This window comes from Ornithorhynchus anatinus, chromosome X1, assembly GCF_004115215.2.
Source record: "Ornithorhynchus anatinus isolate Pmale09 chromosome X1, mOrnAna1.pri.v4, whole genome shotgun sequence".
Classification (NCBI taxonomy): Eukaryota; Metazoa; Chordata; class Mammalia; order Monotremata; family Ornithorhynchidae; genus Ornithorhynchus; species Ornithorhynchus anatinus.
In genome coordinates this window covers 92559654-92587331 of record NC_041749.1, presented here as the reverse complement: position 1 = coordinate 92587331, position 27678 = coordinate 92559654, and the positions used below count along the sequence as shown (strand labels likewise).

General features: G+C 48.5%; 1 protein-coding gene across 1 annotated transcript; it reads right to left on the bottom strand.

Annotated features, from left to right (window-relative positions):
- Positions 1 to 1586: 1586 nt before the first annotated feature.
- Positions 1587 to 25747, bottom strand: OXTR (oxytocin receptor). The gene is made up of 2 exons (XM_029049760.1): positions 23887 to 25747; positions 1587 to 3195 (listed from the first exon to the last, which is right to left on the bottom strand). Exons 1-2 carry the CDS (start codon positions 24815 to 24817, stop codon positions 2948 to 2950), a joined length of 1179 nt encoding a protein of 392 aa, XP_028905593.1. The 5' UTR covers positions 24818 to 25747; the 3' UTR covers positions 1587 to 2947.
- Between the last annotated feature and the right edge of the window lie 1931 nt (positions 25748 to 27678).

Genomic DNA, 27678 nt, shown 5'->3' with positions numbered 1-27678 from the left:
AAACACCAACATTATTATTAAGCACTTACTATGTGTCAGTCACCGTACTAAGCATGGGGGAAGATACAAGACAATCGGGTTGGACAAAGTCACTGTCTCGCATAGGGCTCAGAGTCTTAATCCCCATTTTGATTTTTTTACAGATGAGGTAACTGAGGCCCAGGAGTGAAGACAGCATATCAAAAATAGTGTACATGGCCGCTGGAAAATCAATGAAATTCTTGGAAAATGAGTCCCTGTAAAAGCTAGTGTCACATCTTTAGAAATGTTAACACCTTCAGCGATGTGAATCAGAGGAAACATTTTGGTAACAGAATGAATTCACACAATCACCAAAGGTATTGAATTGAATATGAAATAATGAATCCCATTTCCTGTGAAAAATGTTAATCAACATGGCCTAGCAGAAAGACCATTAGCCTGGGAGTCAGAGGACCTGGGTTCTAAGTCTGGCTTTAACTGTTGTGTTACCTTGGGGAAATCACTTAACTTCTCAAAACCTCCATTTCCTCATCTGTAAAATGGGGATTCAATTGCTGTTCTCCCTCCCACTTAGACTGTGAGTCCCACGGGGAACAGGGATTGTGTCCAATCTGATTATCTTGTATCTATCTACCCCAGCACTTAGTTTAGACAGTGGTTGGCACATAGTAAGCACTTGACAAATACTATCATCATTATAATAATAATAATTCCAGTATTTGTTAAGCACTTACTATGTGCCAAGGACTGTTCTAAGCGCTGGGATACATAAAAGGTAATCAGGTTGGACACAGTCCCTGTCCCCTAGGGCTCCCAGTCTTAATCTTCATCTTACGAGGTAACTGAGGCAAAGAGAAGTTAAGTGACTTGCCCAAGATCACACAACAGACAAGTGGCAGAGCCGGGATTAAAACCCACATCCTCCGACTCCCAAGCCCGTGGTCTTGACACTAGGCCATGCTGCTTTCATTAGCATTATTATTAGTATTCTAAGACCAAAAGGATTTTGCAATTCTTATTATAAAGATTTCTAAGAATAAGACAAATAAGATAATGTATCTTTAAGGCAACCTCTTAGTATTATTTTGGATGATAAATAAATGGTTTCTCAAATATTATTTCACAATTCTTGCAGCTGAAATTAAAATAATCACTCATGGAAAAAAATATTGAAATTATTTTTTGTAAATCAATCTATGAAAGGAATTTAAGAAATTTCATTCTGAAGAAGTATTTTGCACAGTACTCAGAAACAGAAGGGTGTGCAGTTAGTGGGAAATATGCTCTGTTATTTAAGCCTGATTGTGTAGTAATTAATTAGAAGATATGTAAGTATTTTCAAATCCAAACCATAAAATATGGATTCTCAGGAAAGCCAGATTGCAATTTTCCATCATCCAATTTGTTCAATGTGTTTCTCGAAATGTGTATTATATAGAATGTCATTTTCCTAGATATGTTATGAATACGAGACCAAATCTTGAGATCAAATTAGATTTCAGTGGAATTTTCTCCTGATTGCCTAAAGAATTCAGGCCAGACCTATCAACTCAATTTCTAGAGTGTTTCAAATATTTTGGTTCTCAATGATAAATCAATTAAAATTTCCAAACAAAAGTATATGTTTTATTTTGCTGTATATTTACACACTTTCCAGGATACAAACCACAAGCACAACAGTTGTCGGAGCAAAATAATTACTGACACTTGCTGAACAGAAAAACAGAGACTGAAGTATTTTGGGGGAATCACAAATGATCTCATGGGTCATTTAATGTGAAACCCCAAAATAATTAAAAAACACATCATAGGGAAGAAAATGGAATGAAAGAGGAAAACAAAGGACATGTTCTGCTCCAACTCAGAGAATCACATCTTTGGAAGGAACCCCAAGGTGTCATGGTCTATCTTCCTTGGTCTAGCCCCCTTCAATCATTCAATAGTATTTATTGAGCCCCTGCTGAGGCAGACATTGTACTAAGCACTTGGGAGATTACAACTGAATCAGTAGACTCGATCTCTGCCCTCAAGGAACATACAATCCAGTGGATAGTATGCCCCCCTTCCTCAAGCCAGGACTGTTTGCCCCACTTTTCAAAATCTCCACAGAGGAGATTTCTGATTCACTCTTGCTAATACATTCTGAGTTTCCAGCCCTCATTATTAGTACAGTATTATAAGTCCTCAACAAATACCACTGATGAGGAGAATTGCCCTAGTGTAGTTTATGATCCTCATGCTGTGAATTTACATTATTCACCATTTCCTTGTCCCTCCCAAATCTTCACCAGGGAAGCTCTTCAGTCTAGGGCACAATCCTGGATTGTAATTTTTGGTCAGGACAGTCGGTCACACCCAGCAAATGAACCTCCTGGACAGTGTACAGAGAGCTGTACACTGATAAGGGGAGTGCTTCATCTCTATCCATAAACCACACTACTCGCTTGTTTAAACTCTGAACCACCAGTAAATCTGTGAGAGTAACAGAACTGCATAAAGTCCATAAATGTATCGAATTTACCAACAAATTTACATACAATATTGATAACTGATGAATAAAGCATGCTTTTATGATATTTCCTTCATCTTTCTGTACAGAGTTTCTCCTATTGAACTCAAACAATACTTCCTACACTAAAACTGCTTAGAAAAACATCACCACGAGTGTCAAGTAGTAAGTTATAAAAGGGAAAAAAAAAAGGTTGTGTTGGGAATGATTTTTCAAAGCACATTTTTCAAACACAGGCCTCCATCCCACCAGCTGCTATAACTGAAACTGAGCCAAGCTCTCCATTTTTAAGCAAGCTCTCAACTACTTTTTCTAGGCTTACCTGGGGTAGCTAGGAATACACCTCTTCCACACAGATATAAAACTATGCTAGGGACCATCAACTTTATACAAATACAGAATTAAGCCAAGTGACACCAGAGCAGAAGTATAGTCCAGTGAGCCTTGGTAACTTCCTCACTCTGCGGATGGCTGAGTAAAACTTTTCTGACTTGAGCTTTTCCGGCTCAGGACGAAAGAGGAGGAGTTGCTCTTTTTACTGACGCTTGTGTCACCCGCTTGTTTGGTCTTGAGATAGTTCGTGGAGCAGCAAAGAAACCGTTGCACGAGATCGTGAAAGAGGTGGCCCGTAAACAACATGTAGATCCAGGGATTACAGCAGCTGTTTAGGCTCGCTAGAAGCATGGCAATGATAAACGGAGACGCTACAAGTAAGGAACAGAACAAGAAAAATAATGAAACATTACAGAAGTCACTGTGAGGTATAGTACAGCAGAGATGAGCATTATCTCTCAAACCAAGATTAGATAAAATTCTATGTCATCGCTACATCATTTCGGTTGAAAGGCTCCATTGCTAAACATGGTGGGCAGCATCAGGTCTCTCGATTGGAATGCATTATTGAACTTAGGCCAAGGCCACTAAGCCTTTGTAAACTGCACTTCAGAGTTACTGTGTTTGCTGAAGGGGAGGCTCTCTGATAGAATAAATGTGGGAAAATGTCAATTTATACAGGGAGAGCTTTACTTACTCAAAATGGTTTATTATTAATTAAGCTTTTAGGGTTTGTAATAAAACTCTGACCTTTCTAGAGCAGCACTGTGATTTCCCTTCAGGATTAGACAGATGGAAGAGATGGGTCATTTGGGGTGGAGGAAAATAACCACATTCTAAGTAGCAGATCTTTATATAAAAGATGAATATCGGATGAAAATTTCCTGGGATTTTTCTTAAATTAGACATATTTACTCATTCCTTCAGGGTGAAATCTTACTTGCAGATGGAACTGCAGGCCTTCATAGTTCATCTTAGTTTCATATGCTGAGATTTGGAATTTTAGATGAGGAGAAAAGCTAGCCAAAAGGCTAGAGAACAATCTGGCTCTGTGTGACTTAGGGCATTTATCTTGCTAATGATAGTGATCAGTGACATAAGATTCTGGTAAAGACAATTGTATGGTACATCACAATGAGAAGAACTGACAATTTGGGGAGCTCCCAGTTTGAGTGGGTGCTAAGAAACTCCTATATTTTAAATAGTAAAAGAAGTCTGCTTCTTGCTAAAGGAAGTGGGAAAGTAAAGACCTAATCTAATGATAAAAATTGAATACATTCTGGATCTCCCTTCCCTAATTAAACGAAAGAGTATGTTTCCCAGTCCCAGTCTTTTGCATCGGCCAAAAAAACAATGCTGGATTAACAAAACAAAGCAACAAAAAACACACCCAGAATTTGAAACTGGAAAGATTCCCCCAATTCTGAGAGCAAGCTGCTAGACATTAAACTGCTAAACGAAAGCGCATGCTTTGCATAGGGAGGCAAGTACTCGTGGATACACATAGATACGCACCAGGCACAATGCACACTCACATATCCGTAGGCACACATGCACCCAGCAGAATCACATAAGCATAGGCAGTCACACAGGCAATTATACTCAAGTAGTCCTATGCATCTGCACACACTCCCAGCTCAGCACATATGCACACCCACACATAGGCACATGCAGGCCTACACAGCGGCTTGCTCATGCACTCACAGATGAATGGGCCACATACACATACACAGGGAGGTGCACAAGCACACACACACACACACACGCACACACAGAGAGGCAAACATATAAGCAGGCATACAGACACATTCACACCTTTGTGTGTGCGCGCGTGCGTGCACACACACACACACAGAGGCACATAGGGAAGTTGGAGGAGAAAGTGGTGGAGATAGGAGACCTGCATTGGAAAAATAGAGGGAATCCCAAAGCAAGGAATGAGGGTGTAAAAAGCAAGGAATGAGGGTATGAGGTTAGGAATGCAGAAAGGAGGGAAGAGATTGGAAAGGTGTTGGCTGTAGCCACTAGGAAGCAAGGAGGTGGGAGTTGAGATCACGGAGCAGGAACATGGAGGGGAGAGGGATGCTTGGACTCAGAAGGCAGGATAAGGGGGGAAGGGGGGATGGGAGTTTGGGGAGGGGGAAGGATTCTCAGGACTGGGCTGAGGGGAGAGGGGGTGGAGTCTCAGAGGGGCCAGGGAACTGAGCAGAAGGCAAGGGACACAAGGGGAGGTGGAGGCAAACAGGGAGCAGGCACTTACTTCAGCTGCTCTGCTCCCTGCTGCCTCTTCCTCCAACATGGCACCAGAGCCTAAGCTTGGACCTCGGTGTTTCCTGCCAGCCCGTCCATGGACCCGGTCTCGCTCCTGGTGGGCAGCCATGCCCAGCTGATTCCCAGCCCCCACAGGGCCATTTGGCCACAGTCCCGCTCCCCCAGGACACAGGGGCTGCAGCAGGTGGGAGGGAGGCAATGGGTACCGGCCCTCCCAGCCAACTGCCATCAGGATTACCTGTGAGCCAATCAGGGCTCTTTGTAGCGACACTCTCCTCCTATATACGTACACAGAAAGAGATATAATATCAAGAGATGAAATCTTACAGAAGGCACAAACCTAATACATGGAGAAAGAAAAATGCAAACATTGTTACACAGGGAAGTGCAATTCCCAGCAAGAGTTTTCACCCTGGTTCATTTTGCAGCCTCAGAACACCCACTCGCCACCATGTTGGACTTCAGCAAATTGGTTCTGTCTTGCTCTGACCTTCTTGCAATTCAATCAGAACCTACAGTAACTGAATGCCAGGAATAAGTCAGTAACAGCTGACTGGCACCTAACCACAGATTTCTCTGGATCTGTTCATTTCCAAAGTGCTATTTGCAGTGTATCATACAGAGGTGTTCCATTCAGCCAACTGGTCAAAATACATTCATTTGCGGAGCTAACAACATTGTCTGAGAACTCCAAAAAGGGACAGCAGGAATCTCGTCCCTCTAAACTGTAAGCACATTGTGGGCAGGGAATGTGACTGCTTATTGTTGTATCATCGCCTGCTTATTAACACTACTCATTCATTCATTCAATAGTATTTATTGAGCGCTTACTATGTGCAGAGCACTGTACTAAGCGCTTGGGATGAACAAGTCGGCAACAGATAGAGACAGTCCCTGCCGTTTGACGGGCTTACAGTCTAATCGGGGGAGACGGACAGACAAGAACAATGGCACTAAACAGCGTCAAGGGGAAGAACATCTCGTAAAAACAATGGCAACTAAATAGAATCAAGGCGATGTACAATTCATTAACAAAATAAATAGGGTAATGAAAATATATACAGTTGAGCGGACGGGTACAGTGCTGTGGGGATGGGAAGGGAGAGGTGGAGGAGCAGAGGGAAAAGGGGAAAATGAGGCTTTAGCTGCGGAGAGGTAAAGGGGGGATGGCAGAGGGAGTAGAGGGGGAAGAGGAGCTCAGTCTGGGAAGGCCTCTTGGAGGAGGTGATTTTTAAGTAAGGTTTTGAAGAGGGAAAGAGAATCAGTTTGGCGGAGGTGAGGAGGGAGGGCGTTCCAGGACCGCGGGAGGACGTGACCCAGGGGTCGACGGCGGGATAGGCGAGACCGAGGGACGGCGAGGAGGTGGGCGGCAGAGGAGCGGAGCGTGCGGGGTGGGCGGTAGAAAGAGAGAAGGGAGGAGAGGTAGGAAGGGGCAAGGTGATGGAGAGCCTTGAAGCCTAGAGTGAGGAGTTTTTGTTTGGAGCGGAGGTCGATAGGCAACCACTGGAGTTGTTTAAGAAGGGGAGTGACATGCCCAGATCGTTTCTGCAGGAAGATAAGCCGGGCAGCGGAGTGAAGAATAGACCGGAGCGGGGCGAGAGAGGAGGAAGGGAGGTCAGAGAGAAGGCTGACACAGTAGTCTAGCCGGGATATAACGAGAGCCCGTAATAGTAAGGTAGCCGTTTGGGTGGAGAGGAAAGGGCGGATCTTGGCGATATTGTAGAGGTGAAACCGGCAGGTCTTGGTAACGGATAGGATGTGTGGGGTGAACGAGAGGGACGAGTCAAGGATGACACCGAGATTGCGGGCCTGCGGGACGGGAAGGATGGTCGTGCCATCCACGGTGATGGAGAAGTCTGGGAGCGGACCGGGCTTGGGAGGGAAGATGAGGAGCTCAGTCTTGCTCATGTTGAGTTTTAGGTGGCGGGCAGACATCCAGGTGGAGACGTCCCGGAGGCAGGAGGAGATGCGAGCCTGAAGGGAGGGGGAGAGGACAGGGGCGGAGATGTAGATCTGCGTGTCATCTGCGTAGAGATGGTAGTCAAAGCCGTGAGAGCGAATGAGTTCACCGAGGGAGTGAGTGTAAATGGAGAACAGAAGAGGGCCAAGAACTGACCCTGAGGAACTCCAACAGTTAAAGGATGGGAGGGGGAGGAGGCTCCAGCGTAGGAGACCGAGAATGATCGGCCAGAGAGGTAAGAGGAGAACCAGGAGAGGACAGAGTCCGTGAAGCCAAGGTGAGATAAGGTACGGAGGAGGAGGGGATGGTCGACAGTGTCAAAGGCAGCAGAGAGGTCAAGGAGGATCAGAATGGAGTAGGAGCCATTGGATTTGGCAAGAAGGAGGTCATGGGTGACCTTAGAGAGAGCAGTCTCGGTAGAGTGGAGGGGACGGAAGCCAGATTGGAGGGGGTCTAGGAGAGAATGGGAGTTAAGGAATTCTAGGCATCGATTGTAGACGACTCGTTCTAAGATTTTGGAAAGGAAGGGTAGTAGGGAGATAGGACGATAACTGGAGGGGGAAGTGGGGTCAAGAGCGGGTTTTTTTAGGATGGGGGAGACGTGGGCGTGTTTGAAGGCAGAGGGGAAGGAGCCCTTGGAGATTGAGTGGTTAAAAATAGAAGTTAAGGAAGGGAGGAGGGCAGGGGCGATGGTTTTAAGAAGGTGAGAGGGAATGGGGTCCGAGGCGCAGGTGGAGGGGGTGGCACTTGCGAGGAGGGAGGAGATCTCCTCTGAGGATACTGCAGGGAAGGATGGGAAAGTAGGGGAGGGGGTTGTTGGGGGGGAGGGGAGAGGCGGAGGGGTGACTTTGGGGAGCTCAGACCTGATCGTGTTGATTTTCGTGAGGAAATAGGTGGCCAGATCATTAGGGGTGAGAGATGGGGGAGGGGGAGGAACAGGGGGCCTAAGGAGAGAGTTAAAGGTCCGGAACAATCGGCGGGGGTGACGGGCATGGGTGTCGATGAGGGAGGAGAAGAAGCTTTGCCTGGCGGAGGAGAGGGCAGAGTTAAGGCAGGAAAGGATAAATTTGAAGTGTGTGAGGTCGGCTTGGTGCTTGGACTTTCGCCAGCGGCGCTCAGCAGCTCGAGCATAGGAGCGTAGGAGGCGGACGGAGGAGGTGATCCAGGGCTGTGGGTTAGTGGCACGAGAGCGGCGGAGGGAAAGGGGGGCGAGAGAGTCGAGATGAGTAGTGAGGGTGGAGTTGAGAGCGGAGACCTGATCGTCGAGAGTGGGAAGAGAGGACAGGGCGGCAAGGTGAGGCGAGATGCTATTGGAAAGACGGATGGGATCGAGAGAGCGGAGGTCTCTGTGGGGCAGTAGCGAAGATTTGCAGGGGGAGGGAGTGTGAGAGATGAGGCAGGTGAGAAGGTTATGGTCCGAGAGAGGGATTTCAGAGTTGGTGAGTGAGGAGATAGTGCAGCGGTAGGAGATGACAAGATCGAGGGTGTGACCGAGTCGGTGAGTGGGCGCGGTATGGTGGAGGAGGAGGTCGGCAGAGTCGAGGAGGGATAGCAGGCGGGCGGCAGAGGAGTCGTCGGGTACATCCGTATGGATGTTGAAGTCTCCAAGGATCAGAGTGGGCAGAGAGAAGGAGAGAAGGAAGGTGAGAAAGGGGTCAAGGTGGTTGAAGAAGTCGGAGGTGGGACCGGGAGGGCGGTAGATGACGGCGACAAGTAACTGGAGTGGGTGGTAGAGGCGAATGATATGGGCTTCGAAGGAGGGGAAGGAGAGGGAAGGAGAGATACTGTATTGTATCATACTGTATCATGTTGCTATATTACCGATTTCGTTTGTTACTGTTTATTGTTGTCAGTGCTGCCACCCACCTCTCTGGCCTCGCCATGTCCCTCCTCCCCCCCTCCTCCCTCCCACCCCTTCCTATCCTCCCCTTCCCCCCTCTCGCTCAGCTCTTTCCCGCTCTCTCCTCTGTCTCCTCCCCCCTCCCCCGCCCTAGAACCCCACTTTTCCAGCGCTACCCCTCTTCCCCCTCCCCCTACTCTCCCCCCCACCAAACCCCCTCCTCACCCCCTCCCCCCTTATCTCTTCCCCACCCACGCCCCCCATCCCAGTGCTCCTGTCCCACCGCTACCCCTCATCCCCTTCTCCCGTCCAGGGCCCCGCCACCTCCTTCCCATCCAAACCCTCCCCTCCCCCCGCCCTTTCCCCCCTCCCCCCCTTGCACCCACAGCTACTTTCAAGTGTGGCCTCTGGAACCCCGACTCTATTACAGGTAAGCTACCTTTCGTCCATGACCTTTTCCTCTCCCGCTCTCTCCTCCTCCTCGCCCTTTCAGAAACGTGGCTCACTCCCGAAGACACGGTCTCCGCCGCTGCTCTCTCCAGCGGAGGCCTCCCCTTCTCCCACTCCCCCAGACTCACCGGTAAGGGAGGAGGCGTCGGCCTCCTCCTCTCACTCCGTTGCCGCTTCTGCACTATCCCTCCTCCCCCTTCCCTCTCCTTCCCCTCCTTCGAAGCCCATATCATTCGCCTCTACCACCCCCTCCAGATACTTGTCGCTGTCATCTACCGCCCTCCCAGTCCCACCTCCGACTTCTTCAACCACCTTGACCCCTTTCTCACCTTCCTTCTCTCGTTCTCTCTGCCCACTCTGATCCTCGGAGACTTCAACATCCATATGGATGTACCCGATGACTCCTCTGCTGCCCGCCTGCTATCCCTCCTCGACTCTGCCGACCTCCTCCTCCACCATACCGCGCCCACTCACCGACTCGGTCACACCCTCGATCTCGTCATCTCCTACCGCTGCACTATCTCCTCCCTCACCAACTCTGAAATCCCTCTCTCTGACCATAACCTTCTCACCTGCCTCATCTCTCACACTCCCTCCCCCTGAAAATCTTTGCTACTGCCCCACAGAGACCTCCATTCTCTTGATCCCATCCATCTTTCCAAAAGCATCTCTCCTCACCTTGCCGCCCTGTCCTCACTTCCCACTCTCGATGATCAGGTCTCCGCTCTCAACTCCACCCTCTCTACTCATCTCGACTCTCTCGCCCCCCTTTCCCTCCGCCGCTCTCGCTCCACTAACCCACAGCCCTGGATCACCTCCTCAGTCTGCCTCCTACGCTCCTATGCTCGAGCTGCTGAGCGCTACTGGCGAAAGTCCAAGCACCAAGCCGACCTCACACACTTCAAATTTATCCTTTCCTGCCTTAACTCTGCCCTCTCCTCCGCCAGGCAAAACTTCTTCTCCTCCCTCATCGACACCCATGCTCGTCACCCCCGCCGACTGTTCCGGACCTTTAACTCTCTCCTTAGGCCCCCGTTCCTCCCCCTCCCCCATCTTTCACCCCCAATGATCTGGCCACCTATTTCCTCACGAAAATCAACACAATCAGGTCTGAGCTCCCCAAAGTCACCCCTCCGCCTCTCTCCTCCCCTCCAACAATCCTCTCCCCTACTTTCCCATCCTTCCCTGCAGTATCCTCAGAGGAGATCTCCTCCCTCCTCGCAAGTGCCACCCCCTCCACCTGCGCCTCGGACCCCATTCCCTCTCACCTTATTAAAACCATCGCCCCTGCCCTCCTCCCTTCCTTAACTTCTATTTTTAGCCACTCAATCTCCAATGACTCCTTCCCCTCTGCCTTCAAACATGCCCACGTCTCCCCCATCCTAAAAAAACCCGATCTTGACCCCACTTCCCCCTCCAGTTATCGCCCTATCTCCCTACTACCCTTCCTTTCCAAAATCCTAGAACGAGTCGTCTACGATCGATGCTTAGAATTCCTTAACTCCCATTCTCTCCTAGACCCCCTCCAATCTGGCTTCCGTCCCCTCCACTCTACCGAGACTGCTCTCTCTAAGGTCACCCATGACTTCCTTCTTGCCAAATCCAATGGCTCCTACTCCATTCTAATCCTCCTTGACCTCTCTGCTGCCTTTGACACTGTCAACCATCCCCTCCTCCTCCATACCTTATCTCACCTTGGCTTCACGGACTCCGTCCTCTCCTGGTTCTCCTCTTACCTCTCTGGCCGGTCATTCTCGGTCTCCTTCGCTGGCGCCTCCTCCCCCTCCCATCCTTGAACTGTTGGAGTTCCTCAAGGGTCATTTCTTGGCCCTCTTCTGTTCTCCATTTACACTCACTCCCTCGGTGAACTCATTCACTCTCACGGCTTTGACTACCATCTCTATGCAGATGACACGCAGATCTACATCTCCGCGCCCCGTCCTCTCCCCCTCCCTTCAGGCTCGCATCTCCTCCTGCCTCCAGGATGTCTCCACCTGGATGTCGGCCCGCCACCTAAAACTCAACATGAGCGAGACTGAGCTCCTCATCTTCCCTCCCAAACCCGATCCTCTCCCAGACTTCCCTATCACCGTGGATGGCATGACCATCCTTCCCGTCTCTCAGGCCCACAATCTCGGTGTCATCCTTGACTCGTCTCTCTCGTTCACCCCACACATCCTATCCGTTACCAAGACCTGCCGGTTTCACCTTTACAATATTGCCAAGATCCACCCTTTCCTCTCCACCCAAACGGCTACCTTACTGCTACAGGCTCTCGTTATATCCCGGGTAGACTACTATGTCAACCTTCTCTCTGACCTCCCTTCCTCCTCTCTCGCCCTGCTCCAGTCTATTCTTCACTCCGCTGCCCGGCTCATCTTCCTGCAGAAACGACCTGGGCATGTCACTCCCCTTCTTAAACAACTCCAGTGGTTGCCTATCAACCTCCGCTCCAAAGAAAAACTCTTCACTCTAGGCTTCAAGGCTCTACATCACCTTGCCCCTTCCTACCTCTCCTCCCTTCTCTCTTTCTACCGCCCACCCCGCACGCTCCGCTCCTCTGCTGCCCACCTCCTCACCGTCCCTCGGTCTTGCCTATCCCGCCGTCGACCCCTGGGCCACGTCCTCCCGCGGTCCCGGAATGCCCTCCCTCCTCACCTCCGCCAAACTGATTCTCTTTCCCTCTTCAAAACCCTACTTAAAACTCACCTCCTCCAAGAGGCCTTCCCAGACTGAGCTCCTCTTCTCCCTCTACTCCCTCTACCAGCCCCCCTTCACCTCTCCGCAGCTTAACCCTCTTTTCCCCCCATTTCCCTCTGCTCCTCCCCCTCTCCCTTCCCATCCCCTCAGCACTGTACTCATCCGCTCAACTGTATATATTTTCATTACCCTAATCATTTTGTTAATGAAATGTACATCGCCTTGATTCTATTTAGTTGCCATTGTTTTTACGAGATGTTCTTCCCCTTGACTCTATTTATTGCCATTGTTCTTGTCTGTCCGTCTCCCCCGATTAGACTGTAAGCCCATCAAACGGCAGGGACTGTCTCTATCTGTTGCCGACTTGTTCATTCCAAGCGCTTAGTACAGTGCTCTGCACATAGTAAGCACTCAATAAATACTATTGAATGAATGAATGAATATTGTACTCTTCCAACCGCTTAGTACAGTGCTCTGCACACAATAAACTCTCAATAAATACCATTGAATGCTCTTCTCCCTCTACTCCCTCTGCCATCCCCCCTTTACCTCTCCGCAGCTAAACCCTCATTTTCCCCTTTTCCCTCTGCTCCTCCACCTCTCCCTTCCCATCCCCACAGCACTGTACTCGTCCGCTCAACTGTATATATTTTCGTTACCCTATTTATTTTGTTAATGAATTGTACATCGCCTTGATTCTATTTAGTTGCCATTGATTTTACGAGATGTTCTTCCCCTTGACTCTGTTTATTGCCATTGTTCTTGTCTGTCCGTCTCCCCCGATTAGACTGTAAGCCCGTCAAACGGCAGGGACTGTCTCTATCTGTTGCCGACTTGTTCATCCCAAGCGCTTAGTACAGTGCTCTGCACATAGTAAGCGCTCAATAAATACTATTGAATGAATTGAATGAACAAATGATTGAATGAATCAGGTCCAAGTTATTTGCAAAAGGGATTATGTCTCCTGTCCGTCCAAAGCAGAAGCCCTTCAACTGATGTGCTCTGAACACAATAAGCGATCAACAAATACCATTGAATGAATGATGAAAGTGAAAGGCCTCTTCTCCAGAAAGCTAGGAGAGACTATCAGGAATTTTTCCCGTTAGGCAGTAAGATAAGGTTAATTCCATATCATATTTTTAGAGCAGAAACTGATGGAAGAATATTAGGTCGTGAGAAAAACTCTCAATTTCACAACTGGCTAGATAAGTGCTGGCAAGAGGGAAGGGGAGCAATGGAGGAAATTCGAGAATTTACATATCTGGCCACTGCCAGAGCCAAGATTATGATCACCAGAAAACGTCAAAAAGCTTGCTTGAGCTGATAGCAAAACTTGGCCAATTATCAGAGACTGCCACTTAGTGGCCACATTTGCCCTGCTGGATTTGCCCAGACCGACTGAAATTAAAAGAAACATAGCAGAACCAGGCGCAGAGAGGTTAAAGCTTTGCTTGTCAGGTTATTCCTATTGTGGATCCTTCCCCCTGGAACTTTTCCCATTTACTTCTCATTTGAGAAGCAGAGTGGTCTAGTAGATAGCACACGGGCCTGAGAATCAGAAGGAACTGTTGCTGAATTATACTTTCCAAGCACTTAGTACAGTGCTCTGCATGCAGTAAGCACTCAACAATAATAATAATAGTAATGTTTGTATTTGTTAAGCGCTTACTATGTGCAGAGCACTGTTCTAAGCGCTGGGGTAGATACAGAGTAATCAGGTTGTCCCACGTGAGGCTCACAGTTAATCCCCATTTTACAGATGAGGTAACTGAGGCACAGAGAAGTTAAGTGACTTGCCCACAGTCACACAGTTGACAAGTGGCAGAGCCGGAATTTGAACCCATGATCTCTGACTCCCAAGCACGGGCTCTTTCCACTGAGCCATGCTGCTTCTCTATAAGTACGATTGAATGAATGAGTGAAAGAAAGAAGGACCTGGGTTCTAATCCAGTCTCTGCCACTTGTCTGCTGTGTGACCTGGGCAAGTCGCTTAAATACTCTGTGACTAGATTACCTCATCTGTAAAATGGGGATTAAGACTGTGAGCCCCATGTGGGACAGGGACTGTGTCCAACCAAATTAGCTTGTATCTACCCCAGTGCTTAGAGCAGTGCTTGACACATAGTAAGGTCTTAATAAATACCATCCGTATTATTAGTCTAACTCTCCTTTTGTCAAACTGTTTCAAACTACAAGTTATTCTTCCTTTGCCAGATTCCCAGCCTGCCAGATAGAAGTAGTAGTAATAATAATAATGGTGGTATTTGTTAAGCGCTTACTTTGTGCCAAGCACTGTTCTAAGCGCTGGGGTGGATACAAGGTCATCAGGTTGTCCCACATGGGGCTCACAGTCTTAACCCCCATTTTACAGATGAGAGAACCGAGGCAAAGAGAAGTTAAGTGACTTGCCCAAGGTCACACAGCTAAGTGGCGGAGACAAGATTAGAACCCATGACCTCTGACTCCCAAGCCCGGGTTCTTTTGACTGAGCCACGCTGCTTCTTCTAGTAGTCGTTGTCACTGTCGTGATAGTGGTAGTAATTGAGTACCCACTTTGAATATGGTTTCTTGTGAAAACTTGCTGTGGGCAGGGAATGTACCTACTAACTCTGTTATATTGAGCTCTCCCCAGTGCATAGCACAGTGCTCTGCACGCAGGAAGTGCTCAATAAATACCATTGATGATGGTAGTCGGGCTTGGGAGTCAGAGGTCATGGAGAAGCAGCGTGGTTTAGTGGAAAGAGCCCAGGCTTGGGAGTCAGAGGTCATGGGTTCTAATCCTGTCTCCGCCACTTATCAGCTGTGTGACTTCGGGCAAGTCACTTCACTTCTCTGCGCCTCAGTTACCTCATCTGTAAAATGGGGATTAAGACTGTGAGCCTCACATGGGACAACCTGATTACCTTGTAACAACCTCAGCGCTTAGAACAGTGCTTTGCACATAGTAAGCACTTAACAAATACCATAATAATTATTATTATAGTGCTCGTGGGTTCTAATCCCGGCTCTGCCACTTATCAGCTATGTGTCTTTGGGCAGATCACTTAACTTCTCTGGGCCTCAGTTACCTCATCTGTAAAATGGGGATTAAGACCGTGAGCCCCACGTGGGATGACCTGATTACCTTGTATCTACCCCAGCACTTAGAACGGTGCTTGGCACATAGAGTTTAACAAATACCATTATTATTATTAATAGTGGTAGTATAAACAAAGGTATTTATTGACCACCTACTGAGTGAAAGATACAAGAGGAGTGTGAGACATGTTCCCTGCACACAAGGAGTTTACAGGTGAGGCTAACGGACAGGTTAATGAGAGTGACCATACCTGAGATCACCAATGTTGGAAGGTAATTGTGCTGAAAAAAAGAGATCATAGACTACACAGGCAATCTGCACTGTTATCTTTCTACAAATTCCCTTCATTTCCCTGGAGTAAAAAAGATAGAGCAGAGGAGGTAGGATTAGAAAGAGAAGCCATTTAGCAGGGAGCCAGAGACTCTAGCAGAAAGGGAGAGAGGGATGACTAAGTCCTCCATGGAACTGACAAGATTTATCTGAGGGTTGGGATGCCACCCAATTGACAGTGACCTGAAATTGAGATATGGATGGGCCTAAAGATACTTACTGAGGTCCAGGAAGGTGGTAATGGCTGCTACTTTGGCTGCCACTACATTCCCAAGTTTTCTGGAGTACTTGGGGAAAAATACATGGCTTTCAGGGCAGTCTATGGTCCCAATTTTCTTCCACTTCCTGTTCTACTGGAAACTCAAAGGTGAACAACTAGGGTGACAGTATCTGCCAGAGGAGGGGAATTACCCCAAAGACCATCCTTCTATGTATGGCTCATCCCTACCCCTCTTCACTCAGCATGTTCAGGGCCAGAAGCAATTATCCTTTGAGTCAGCAGCAAGAGGAAGCAAGATGGAATGAGAGACCCAGGGTCAAACTTGAGGCCTGCAAACTTTCTGGAGGTTAATACCTTTTCCAATGAACTTCTGTTGATGAATTCCCCAGCACCCGGAACTGTATCATCCCTTCAGCCAACTCTACCACTTATGAACATATTTACACTCCTGTCCTTACCACTCCCGTAGATACATGTGCAAGCAGCATGACCCAGGGGAATGAGCATTGACCTGGGGGGGGAGGGTCAGAGAACCTGGGTTCTAATCCCAGATCTGCCACTTACCTGCACTGTGACACTGGGTAAGTCACTTAACTTCTTTGGGCCTCAGTTTCCTCATCTGTAGAATGGGGAATAAAGACCCCATAAAGATCCCAATAAAGACTCTCCCTCACACTGTGAGCTCCATGAGGGACAAGGACTGTATCTGATCTAGTTATATCGTGTCAACCTCAGTGCTTAGTACGCTGCCTGGCATTTAGTAAGTCCTTAACAAATTCCACAATTATTATTGCAACCACTTTATTTTTCATCTCCATACTTGCAAATATTTGTATATCTGTCTTCCCCAGTAAAGTGTAAGCATCCTGATGGCACAGAAAGTGTCAAATTGTTATTCTCTACTTCCCGAGTGCCAAGTACAGTGCACAGCACCAAGCAGCATGGCTTAGTGTTTAGAGCACAGGCCTGAGAATCAGAAGGACCTGGGTTCTAATCCTGTCTCTGCCACTTGTCTGCTGTGTGACCTTGGGCAAGTCACTTCACTTCTCTGTGCCTCAGTTATCTCATCTGTAAAATGGGGATTAAGGCTCTGAGCCTCATGTGGGATAGGGACTGTGTCCAACCTAATTAGCTTATATGCTCTGCACATAGTAAGAGCTCAATAAATACGATTGAATTAATATCTATGCCAGCACTTAGAGTAGTGCTTGACAAATAGTAAATGCTTAAGTTTTATAATTATTATTAAGTAGATATTCAATAAATGCTGCTACTACTATTACTGATAATACTATCTAATAAAAATAATAATTATGCAATTTGTTAAGCACTTAATAATAATGTTGGTATTTGTTAAGTGCTTACTATGTGCCGAGCACTGTTCTAAGTGCTGGGGTAGACACAGGGGAATCAGGTTGTCCCACGTGGGGCTCACAGTCTTAATCCCCATTTTACAGATGAGGGAACTGAGGCACAGAGAAGTTAAGTGACTTGCCCACAGTCACACAGCTGACAGGTGGCAGAGCCGGGATTCGAACCCATGACCTCTGACTCCAAAGCCCGGGCTCTTTCCACTGAGCCACGCTGCTTCTCTAACTTAACTATGTGCAAAGCACTGTTCTAAGCGCTGGGGTTGAGACAAGGTAATCAGGTGGTCCTACACGGGGCTCACAGTCTTAATGGACATTTTACAGATGAGATAACTGAGGCACAGAGAAGTTAAGTGACTTGCCCAAAGTCACACATCAGACAAGTGGCAGAGACAGGATTAGAACCCATGACCTCTGACTCCCAAGCCCGTGCTCTTTCCATTAAACTACGCTGCTTCTCATATCACACCCCATTAACTCGTGTGGCACCTAACACCCCACCACACCTGTGCCCAATAGGCTGGACAAATTTCCAAGGTGGTAGGCTACTGACAGAATTTCCAAGGATGTGACTTTCAGATATGGGGATTTTGGACATTTGTGTCACTTCCCAGGTGTTGCCACTAGAGGGCAGGTCTAGAGTTATGCAGAGGTGTTACTTAATAGCCGATTGTCATTGCTCCCGACTCCGTATAGGCGGTCCTGCAAGACACAGCGGAAAACGCCTGAATCCCCTCTGAGGTAATGCAACACCCGTTGGTTTCTAACACTAAATGGAAGGATCCGGCGTGCAGCCAGTTTCTTCGACCCTAATCCTGTTCCTTTAGGGAAAAGAACAAAAGAAACACAGTACGCAGAATTGAAGGGCTAGGAGAAGGGTTACTGGAAGAGTCACAACCAGTCAACAGCATCTATCCATTCATTAGCATTTCCTGAGCACCTACTGTGGGTCGAACATTGCATTTAGACTATAACCTCCTTGGGAAACAGCTTGACCTAGGGGATAAAAGCACAGACCTGAGAGTCAGAGAAACTGGGATCTTATCCTGGATCCACAATTTGCCTGCTGTGTGATCTTGGGCAAGTCACTTAACTTCTCTATGCCTCAGTTTACTCAACTGCAAAATGGGGATTCGATACCTGTTCTCCCTCCTACTTAGACTGTGAGTCCCATGTGGGATGGGAACTGTATCTGATTTTTAATTTGTACCTATCCAGTGCTTAGAACAGTGCTCAACATATAGGAAATGCTTAAAAAATACCATTAAAAAAGGGACTAAGTCTACCAACTCTGTTGTAATGAACTCTCTTAAACACTTAGTTCAGTGCTCTGTACACGGTAAGTGGTCAGCAGATACAATTGACCGATTAATTGATTGATGCCTGGGAGCATGCAGTAAGACAAATGGACCCGATCTGTGCCCTTGAGTTGCTCACAATCTAATGGGGAAGATGGGCATAAATGGAAACATACCATGGAAAAGGAGGAAATTCATAGATACAACTGGTAACTGCAAGAGTGAGCTAAAAATGAATAGACTCATATACACATAAGTGCTTAGGGTGGCTGATGAGATGACATGACCAGGGAAGTGGAGATTTAGTCATGGATCGCCTCCTGGAGGAGGGGACTTTTCAAGAGGGTGGAGAGAAATATAGACTGGCAGACTTGAAAGAAGAGAAAGTTCCTTGCAGGGGGAAGGCCATGAGTAAGAGATGGGAGAGTCAAGGGGTAGAATGTTAGCTCAGGAGGAGCAGAGATTGTAAACTGGAGTGTAGTGGGTGAAGAGGGTGGAAAAGTAAGAAGAAGAAAGCTGGTGGATACCAGTCAATTGTGTTCAACACGAATGGTGATCCATGAAAAATGAGATTAGTTGAGTGGGCCAAAAAAAATCAATAGAAAATGAATTAAACTCTAACCAACAAGCAAACTCATGGACAGCAGCAAAAAAAACCAACTAAAAGAAAAGTGTTCGTATTCAACTCCACCCATCCTTCTGCCACAATCTCCAAATTGAATCCGACCTTCATCCTCAACAGCCACAAACCCACGGACTTCCCTTTTCCCAACTGAGCACCATAATACTGCATTCACCTACCATGATTCTACAAAATTCCACAGAGAAGTCTTATACCAGCGGGTGGGAAACGGCCATATTTGGGGTGATTTTGGGGTGGTGACAAGTGGGCATAATGTTGTCGGAGGGAAGAGGTTGGCATCAATGACAATCATTGGGGTTTCTTGGCAGGCAAGAATTCTGCCAATCAACAGTCTATATTGACTAGGGACTGGGTAGGGCTCTGCAGTAAGTGCTGAAGAGGTAAAAAAGAATTAAAACAAGGTCCTGACTTCGAGGAATATTCGAATGGCTCGGTTCCAGACTAATGTCAACGGGCCCTATGGTAGACCGACCTATGTTTGGGGAGACCAAAGATTAAATATACCTCCATGGTGCTGAAGTCATCTGTGACAATGGGAAATGACTGATATGGTGGAGGGAGGCGGGGTAGGACAGGAGCAGTCCGTAAGCATCCAGTCTCTAGAGTTCCATGGCAAGAACAAATAACTATCAAGGTTCAGGTTCAAAGTAGATTACTGTTAGGAGGGAGGGTGGAAATTTTCCTTCTCATTGTTTTTGAGGCTGACTGCATTACATTCACCTCATTTGTCAAAGTGAATTAAGTGATTTTCACCCTATTCGTTTTCTTTAGGTGGATATCGGCTGTCTCAAAGTGGGACTAGCACCAGATGTCAACCTACTAGGCTCAGTACCCTCTTAGGCAACACAGCTGTTACCTGCCATCCCACCTTTTGTTTCAATTTGTTATCTCTGGTGCCCTTTCATTATTGGCAAATTCATGTAAGTCAGTAGGTCGTTGGATGCCATTTTGGATGCTGCAGATCTCCTGGCTTGGTTTCCCTGTACCTTCCAACCTCAACTGTTCTTTCAGTCCAAGCTTTTATATAAAAAGAAAACAAATCAATAAATCAATAAAACCTTGAAAAATAGAGGCAACAGTTTCTTTTTTACCATTTTCCCCTACTTTGAGGTCATGTTGGAGTGCCACTGTGAGAATAAAATATGTTAACAACAGAAAACTACACCTGATTGCTCATTCATATAACTGTTTACTTATACATCCAATGACAGTTTTGGATCTTGCTCCTCAAGACATCAAAGTTGTTTTTTTGCTTCCTAGAAACTCAATATATTTCTCCAAGATCGAAATACTTTATCAAAAACAGAAGTATATAGAAAGCAAGCCCTTGGATTACTCCATGAAAGACAAAGTAATAGGAAAGAACAAAAGCCTTATTCTCCCTCCCAGTTGGGAGGCAGTGGACTGTTGGAAGATTTTTCAACTCCTCTCTGTGGCTTTATGTAGGAAGGAAGAGTCACACCGGAGGAAAAGCAAAATGAAGCTACTGAACATCCTTCTGTAGCAATTTTACAAGGGATATGCCCTGGCTCCATCATATCTCCAGAAGCCCAGTTCTAGACAAAGTAAATGGGCAAAATTGAGCTCCTCTGTCACTCGTGACATCGCACATCCAGGAGCTTGAAAGCAGGCCTGGTAATTCTTTGGCACATCCTGACTGACGCCAAAAGAGGGCAGTAGGAGACTCTCCTTCTCTGAAAGTGGAGCGCTAGCCCTCTCCCTGATGCCCAGCGTAGAATCCGGGTCTTAGTGCCATTGACAAGTTGGAGACGAAAATGTTATCATTTTAAAAGATGGGCGTATTCAATGAAATTAAAAAGTCAATTTGTATTGAAAAGGGGGGGCAGGAAGAAGCTCAGTCCCATATGGAGCCTGGAGCCTCCTCGTCAACAGAGCTCTTCTCTCACCCAACACTGTGGGAGTGAAGCCCTGCCCCACTTTCAGGGAGGATCATTCAACCATATTTGAGTGCTTGCTATGTGCAAAACGCTTTACTAAGCACTTGAGAGAGTACAACATAACAGAGTTGGAGGAAGCAGGCAGGAGTCCCTATAAATCAATCAATGGGATTTTTGGAGTGCTTAGTGTGTTCAGTGCACCATACTATGCACGTACAAAATTCATTCATTCAGTCATATTTATTGAGTGCTTACTGTGTGTCGAACACTGTACTAAGCGCTTGAGAGAGTACAATGTAACAAACTGACATTCCCTGACCACAATGAGCTTACGGTCTAACTGGGAAGTCTGTGGCAGTATGGACCAGTAAATAACTGTTTTGTTACTTTGCTGACACCCACTGGCTTGTTTTAATCCCATTTCCTTTTTTCTTCTTTCCAACATATCCATTTCCTTCTCCTTTAGACCGGGAGCGCCCTCTGGGCCGAGGACAGTGTCCGATTATTGATCAATTTTCTTATTAAGTAGTGTAAGCACATAGAGGGCAGCACATGCCTTTGACAAGTTTGGTAGACGGCTGAGACAAGCTTTCTCCTGACCTACTTCTACTTCCTAAGTGACTTTTTAGACTGGGGGGATGAAGGAGTGGGAAAGAGATCATATTTGAAGGAGGGGCCCACAGTGTAAATTATGTATTTATATTAATGTCCGTCTCCCCCTCTAGACTGTAAGATCATTGTGGGCTGGGAAGGTGTCTACCAACTCTGTTATATTTACTCTCCCAAGTGCTTAGTACAGTGCTCTGTACACAGAAAACGCTCAGTATATACCACTGGCACTTGGCGCACAGAACAAGTCAGCAGCAGAGCATCACAAAGCTCCAACCTCTGCCTCCTCCTCCTCACCGGGCACCAAAATCATTGTATTCTTCACATCCTCTCTCCAAGACTGCTATACCTGCTGCAGTGCCACCACTCACTTGCTTTGACTTTCATTTTAGTTCTCCAGCAGATTAGCTCTTCAGAGCTCCAGCTTGTTGACAGAACATGACTTTCAAGCTTATTTCAGAACATTTGATCTCTGCTTCATTTTCACATTCATTCTGCCATTAACCTTACTCCTTGAGAAGTTAATGGAGTTAGTGAATTCCATTTGACTAATGAAACTTGAACCAAGTTCCTGAATTAACTTTAAGGGATATTTAATATCAGGGATTGAGATCGGCCACTTAATGTTGTCAAAATATTAAAAGCAAATCCAAACAAATGCATCATCATGCAAATATTGCCATTTGATCTGACCTGTTGCTTTTTACAAACTCAATTTTTCCTTGCCTCTGGCTTAGCACTCCAGTCCATCCAAGCTGCTCTCCCACATGCCCACTGCTTCTGTAACCCTCTTGCTGGGCTCAAAGTTATATCAGACTATTCCTCGCATCTCCTTCCAGTTCTGCTCTGCTTCCTATAGCGGTGCTGATCAGAAAGGTAGCACGATTTTCAAAACAGAAGTGATGAAATTTATTCTTGTGCTTATTTGCATTTGCCTTACTCTTACAGCACTTTGTGAATAATATAGATTTCGAAAGCAAAAAATGTATTTTTTTTATTTAATCTATCAGAGCTCACAAGATAACTGTGTTTTACAAGAGAGCCACTGGAGTATTAAATGCGGCTTCAGGAGATCTAGACACATACTCTTTCCTTAGACGAAAAGTCAGACAATCCAAGGGAAAGTTACCTTGGTTAGTATGCTTCATTGCTTTCTTCAAGTACAACATGTACTTGCATAAATTTAGAAATGCAAGTTTTAATCAATCTGGCAGTCACCATTTACTTATTCTCCCAAAAGATCAAAGAGATGCAGATACACAAACACGCAAGAGCTATTCTTTCCGTTAAAACTAGGAACTATCGGACCAGTCCATCCTGATAAAGGCGATTTGGTTTCTCAATCGATCAATCAATCATATCTATCGAATGCCTACTGCGTGCAGAGCACTGTACTAAGCGCCGGGGAGAGTTCAGAGCAGAAAGAACAGAAAGCAAAAGTCAAGCTCTCGCCGACTTCCACCCCGCCCCCCGCCCCGGGCATCGGAGGAAGAAGCAAGGTGGCAGGGAGGATATGAGGGACGGAAGGACGAAGGCAGAAGCACATCAGGAAAGTCGGGAGGACCAAAGACATGCAGACGAAGAATGGGGATGGAATCCAAGTCAGATCTTCCTAGGGCTTGGTGAGGCGCGAGGAGGCGCTGGGAAATGAACCTTTAATTAAGCAGGGGGATTTCTTGGGGTTTGTTCCCCCCTCCCCCAAGAAACCGTTTTAACCTCCTCTTTGTCTAATCATTTGCCCCTGCAGCTTGCTTCCTGCCCTTCCCGGTCCCAAATGACACGCCGCGCCGGAGTCCTCCGAGGCGGGCGTGGCGAAGGCCGCCCACCCCAACTTGGTCAAATCCATCCCCCAGAGTCGGGGCAGTGACGGAGGGCTCAGCCGCCCCCTGGGTCTCATTCTTCCCCTTCCCCGAGGGTGGGATGAGGGGAGCGGGGCCGGGGGAGGGGAGATGAACAGAGCGGGCCTCTCCTTCTAGCGGCAAGGTTCCGCCGGCGGCGGCGGCCGCCGCAGTGCAGCCCGCGGGGCGGCGCGCAATAGACGGGCGCTAAATTGAGCAAGCCGCGGGCCGCTCCCGACAGCGCGGCCGTCGCCGCTGGCTCTGGCCTGGGGTCTACTAGCCGGCCGCCCCACCCCACATTCCTCCTCCGTTTGGGCTGGCTCCCCTAAGGCGGCCACCCCCGCCCCTCTCCCCGCCTTAGAAGGACTCGAGCCGTTGGGACCCAGCCAGGTGGGTGTCCGGGTGTCTCCGTCCCGTCCCGCCCTGCCCGGCCCCCGGTCCCCACCTCGGGAGAGTCGACCGCGGGGATGGCGGAGAGCCCGCCACCGGCCCTCCCCCTGACAGCTGGGACGGGGGCAGGGCGAGAAGGGCAGATAGAGCGCCACACCCGCCTTACCTTCTTTGGGGGCGTCCTTGTCCCAGACGGACCACATCTGCACAAAGAAGAAGGGAGTCCAGCAGACGATGAAGGCCAGGACGATGATGAAGGTCATCTTGACCGTGCGGATCTTGGCCTTGGAGATGAGCTTGACGCTGCTGACCCGGGCCAAGACGGCCCGGCTGCCGGCGTCGGCGCCGTCGGGGGAGGCCAGCCCGCCCGGGGGCTCCTGCGCCGTCTTGAGCCGCAGGTTCTGCCAGATCTTGAAGCTGATGAGCCCGTAGCAGCCGCTGAGCACCAGCACGGGGATGATGTAGACGGCCAAGGTGATCCAGGTGATGTATGCCTTGGGCCCCCAGGGCTGGATGAACACGGCCCAGCAGTCGTAGACGCCGTTGCCCACGTCCCGCAGGGAGAAGATGTGGATCTGGGGCACGCTCACCACCAGGCAGAGCAGCCAGGTGCCCAGCACCGACGCCCGGTCGGCGCGGCGGCGCAGGGAGCGCAGGGGCTGGCAGATGGCGAGGCAGCGGTCCAGGGACATGAGCAGCAGCAGGTAAGTGGAGGCGAACATGCCCACCACCTGCAAGTACTTGACCAGGCGGCAGAGGAAGTCGGGCCCGTAGAACCTGAAGGTGATGTCCCACAGGAGCTGCGGCAGCACCTGGAACACGGCCACCACCAGGTCGGCGATACTCAGGTGCTTCATGAAGAAGAACATGCGCGAATGCTTGTGGCGGGTGGTGTGCAGGGCCAGCAGCACGCACAGGTTGCCCGTCAGCGCCAGGAAGAGGATGAGGCACAGAACCGTCACCTCCACCTTGGCCATGGCCTCGTTGCGCTTCAGGGGGTCAGCCGAGCTGTTCCCGCCCACCGGCCCGGGGTCCAGGCTCCCGTTGCCCGGGAAGGCGCTGCCGTTGGTAGCCCACACGTCCAGTGGTTCGCCCATGCCTACTCCTCTTCCTTCTCCTCCTCCTCCTCTTCTTCCTTCTCCTCCTCCTCTTCTTCTTCTACTTCTCTTCCTCCTCTTCGTCCTTCTTCTTCTTCTCCCCCTCCCTTCCTCCTCTACCCTCGGCCGAGGAGCATGCCGCTCGCGGACCCGCGGACCCTCGCTCCGTCCCGATGCGGAGTGACTCCGGAGTCGCCCTCTCCTCTGGCTGCCTTTCCCCCGCCACTGGCTGGCGCCGGGACTCTACCCGCCCTTTATAGGCGGGACGGTGCAGGCCAGGGGGCCGGCTCGCCCCCTGTGGGCGAGAGAGAGTCAAGGGAGGGCCCCGCTGGCGCCCCCGTCCCGGAGATGGTGCGGGAGCGGAGCTGCGGGGAGGGAGGGGGAGCGGGCCGGCTCCGCCCTCGGACCCCACTCAAGGTGGGTCCGCAGGATCTTCAAAGTCCTGGGCGAGAACGGGGAGGGGCAACCGTTCCGGCAGGGCGGAGAGGGGTTGGCGTGGGGGCGCCGTGCAGCAGCCCGGCCAGCGCCGACCCATCGGACCCCGTCTCCCTCCCCCTGGCTTCTCCCCGCTAGCAGGTTCCCAGCCCTTCGCCGCTCTTTATCAGCCAAAGCGCCCCTCTCCGCGGGGACTCTCTTGGCACCCCGGGCCACTCTCTGGGTCACTAGAAAATCGCCCCTGAGAAAGAGCCAGCGGGTGGGAACTGGGTCCAGACCAGCGCCCTATCCCTCGGCCGCTAATGCCCACAGACAACCTCCCTCTCTAAAGCATGCAAGCCCGCCTTACCTTCCTCTCCCTCTCCTCTGGAAACTCTCAGCTCTCCTGAAGTTTTTTTTTCCTGAATCGAGTTGCCGTTCCATCCCCTTTAAAGACTATGAGCCCGTTGTGGGGCAGGGATTGTCTCTATCTGTTGCCGAATTGTACTTTGCAAGCGATTAATACAGTGCTCTGCACGTAGTAAGCGTTCAATAAATACGATTGAATGAATGAATGACAGCAGAGTAGAAAAGCATCAGGAGTGAGGCCCGGGGCGCTCAATAAAGACGGTCGATTGAATGAATGAACCCCAAGCCCTGACTGTCGGACTGGTGATTTCTCCTGCCCCTCTTTCCTGTCCTTCTCCACCCGCCCCCATCTTCTTCTCTCCTGAGATGTCTCTTTGCCGCAGTCGGGTTCGCAACCCAATCAGGGAAAGGGGAACGGAAAGTCTGCGGAGAGCAATTCGGGAATCACCGATGGACGAAAAAGCCACCGCTTATCTGCGTTCAATCCGGTACCGATGAGCGGCGATGAGGGTGGCCCACTAGGTGGCGAAAGGCGCCTCCGCCACACACCTTCCCGAAGAGCTGATTTCGGCACAGGAGCTGTCAAGACACCTGAGTTTAAACATCAGTTTCCTTCTTCGGGAATTCATATATCGAGAGAAGAGGCTTTGGGCGGAACTTGCCCCTTTGCTCCATCCTGGCTTGAAACCTGGAGGAAAACAAGAGTTTGTCTGAAAGATGATGATGCTCCCTGAAAGATTATTATTATTATCGAGTGCCGTCGAGTCGTTTCCGATTCATAGCGATGCTATAGATATATTTGCTCCAGAACGTCCTGTCTTCTGCCATAATCCGTAACCTTGCCGAAAAGCACGTAAGGGGATTTCCCAAATATGATAGTAATTTGGGTTGCTACCTAGTGTAGCTAGACTGTGTAGTTTATTAGCCAGGACAACTAATTAATAATAATAATGATGGTGGCATTTGTTAAGCCCTTACTATGTACAAAGCACTCTTCTAAGCGCTGGGGGGATACAAGGTGATCAGGTTGTCCCACGTGGGGCTCACAGTTTTAATCTCCATTTTACTGATGAGGTATCTGAGGCACAGAGAAGTTAAGTGACTTGCCCAAAGTCACACAGCTGGCAAGTGGTGGAGCCAGAATTCGAACCCATGACTTCTGACTCCCAAGCCCGGGCTTTTTCCACTGAGCCACACTGCCTCTCATTAAAATAAAGCCTTGATTGTTTGAGGAGCTGCTTTATAAAAGGAATCTCTGTTATTCCCAAATTTGACAACTAAAATATAAAACTATTGTTAGGAGAAAAGTTGCGTTTTTGTAAGACGTATAAAAATATTTCTCGATCAACTTCTTAAGTACAGGGGAAATCTGATTAGCTCTGCCCTGCAAACCAGAAAATTCATGGCCCAGTGCTATTATTGGGTCAGACCAGTGGCCCATTCAGTCCAGTATTCTGACTCTGACAGTGACCACGATATGCTTGGAGAAACAGTATGATGGTTACCGTTTTTGACATCTATACTCATGGTTAGGGAAGTACCCTAACCTTTCCCCCTACATCCCTAACCTTCCATTTAAGAAAGCATTATGGATCCCTTGGCTATCAGTTTTTCCAAATCCCTCCTGAACCTGCTATTTTTGGTGTACACAACTTTCTTTGGGAGTGAATCCATTATTCTTACCACAATGAAAAACACTATGAGAAGCAGCATGGCTTAGTGGTTACAGCACGGGCCTGGGAGTCAGAAGGACTTGGGTTCTGATCCCGGCTCCACTACATGTCTGCTGTGTGACCTTGGGCAAAGTCACTTAGCTTCTTAACATATCCTCAGTTATCTCATCTGTAAAATGGGGATTAAGAGTGTGAGCCCATGTGAGACAGGGACTGTGTCCAACCTGATTAACTTGTATCTACCCCAGCGCTTAGAACTGTGCTTAGCACATAGTAAGCACTTAACAAGAACTGCAATTGCTATATTATTATTACTCTCCTAAGAACTTAATATACTGCTCTGCATACCCTAAGTGCTCAATAAATATCATTAATTGATTGAACTGTGGGGTGGAGGGAGGAGGG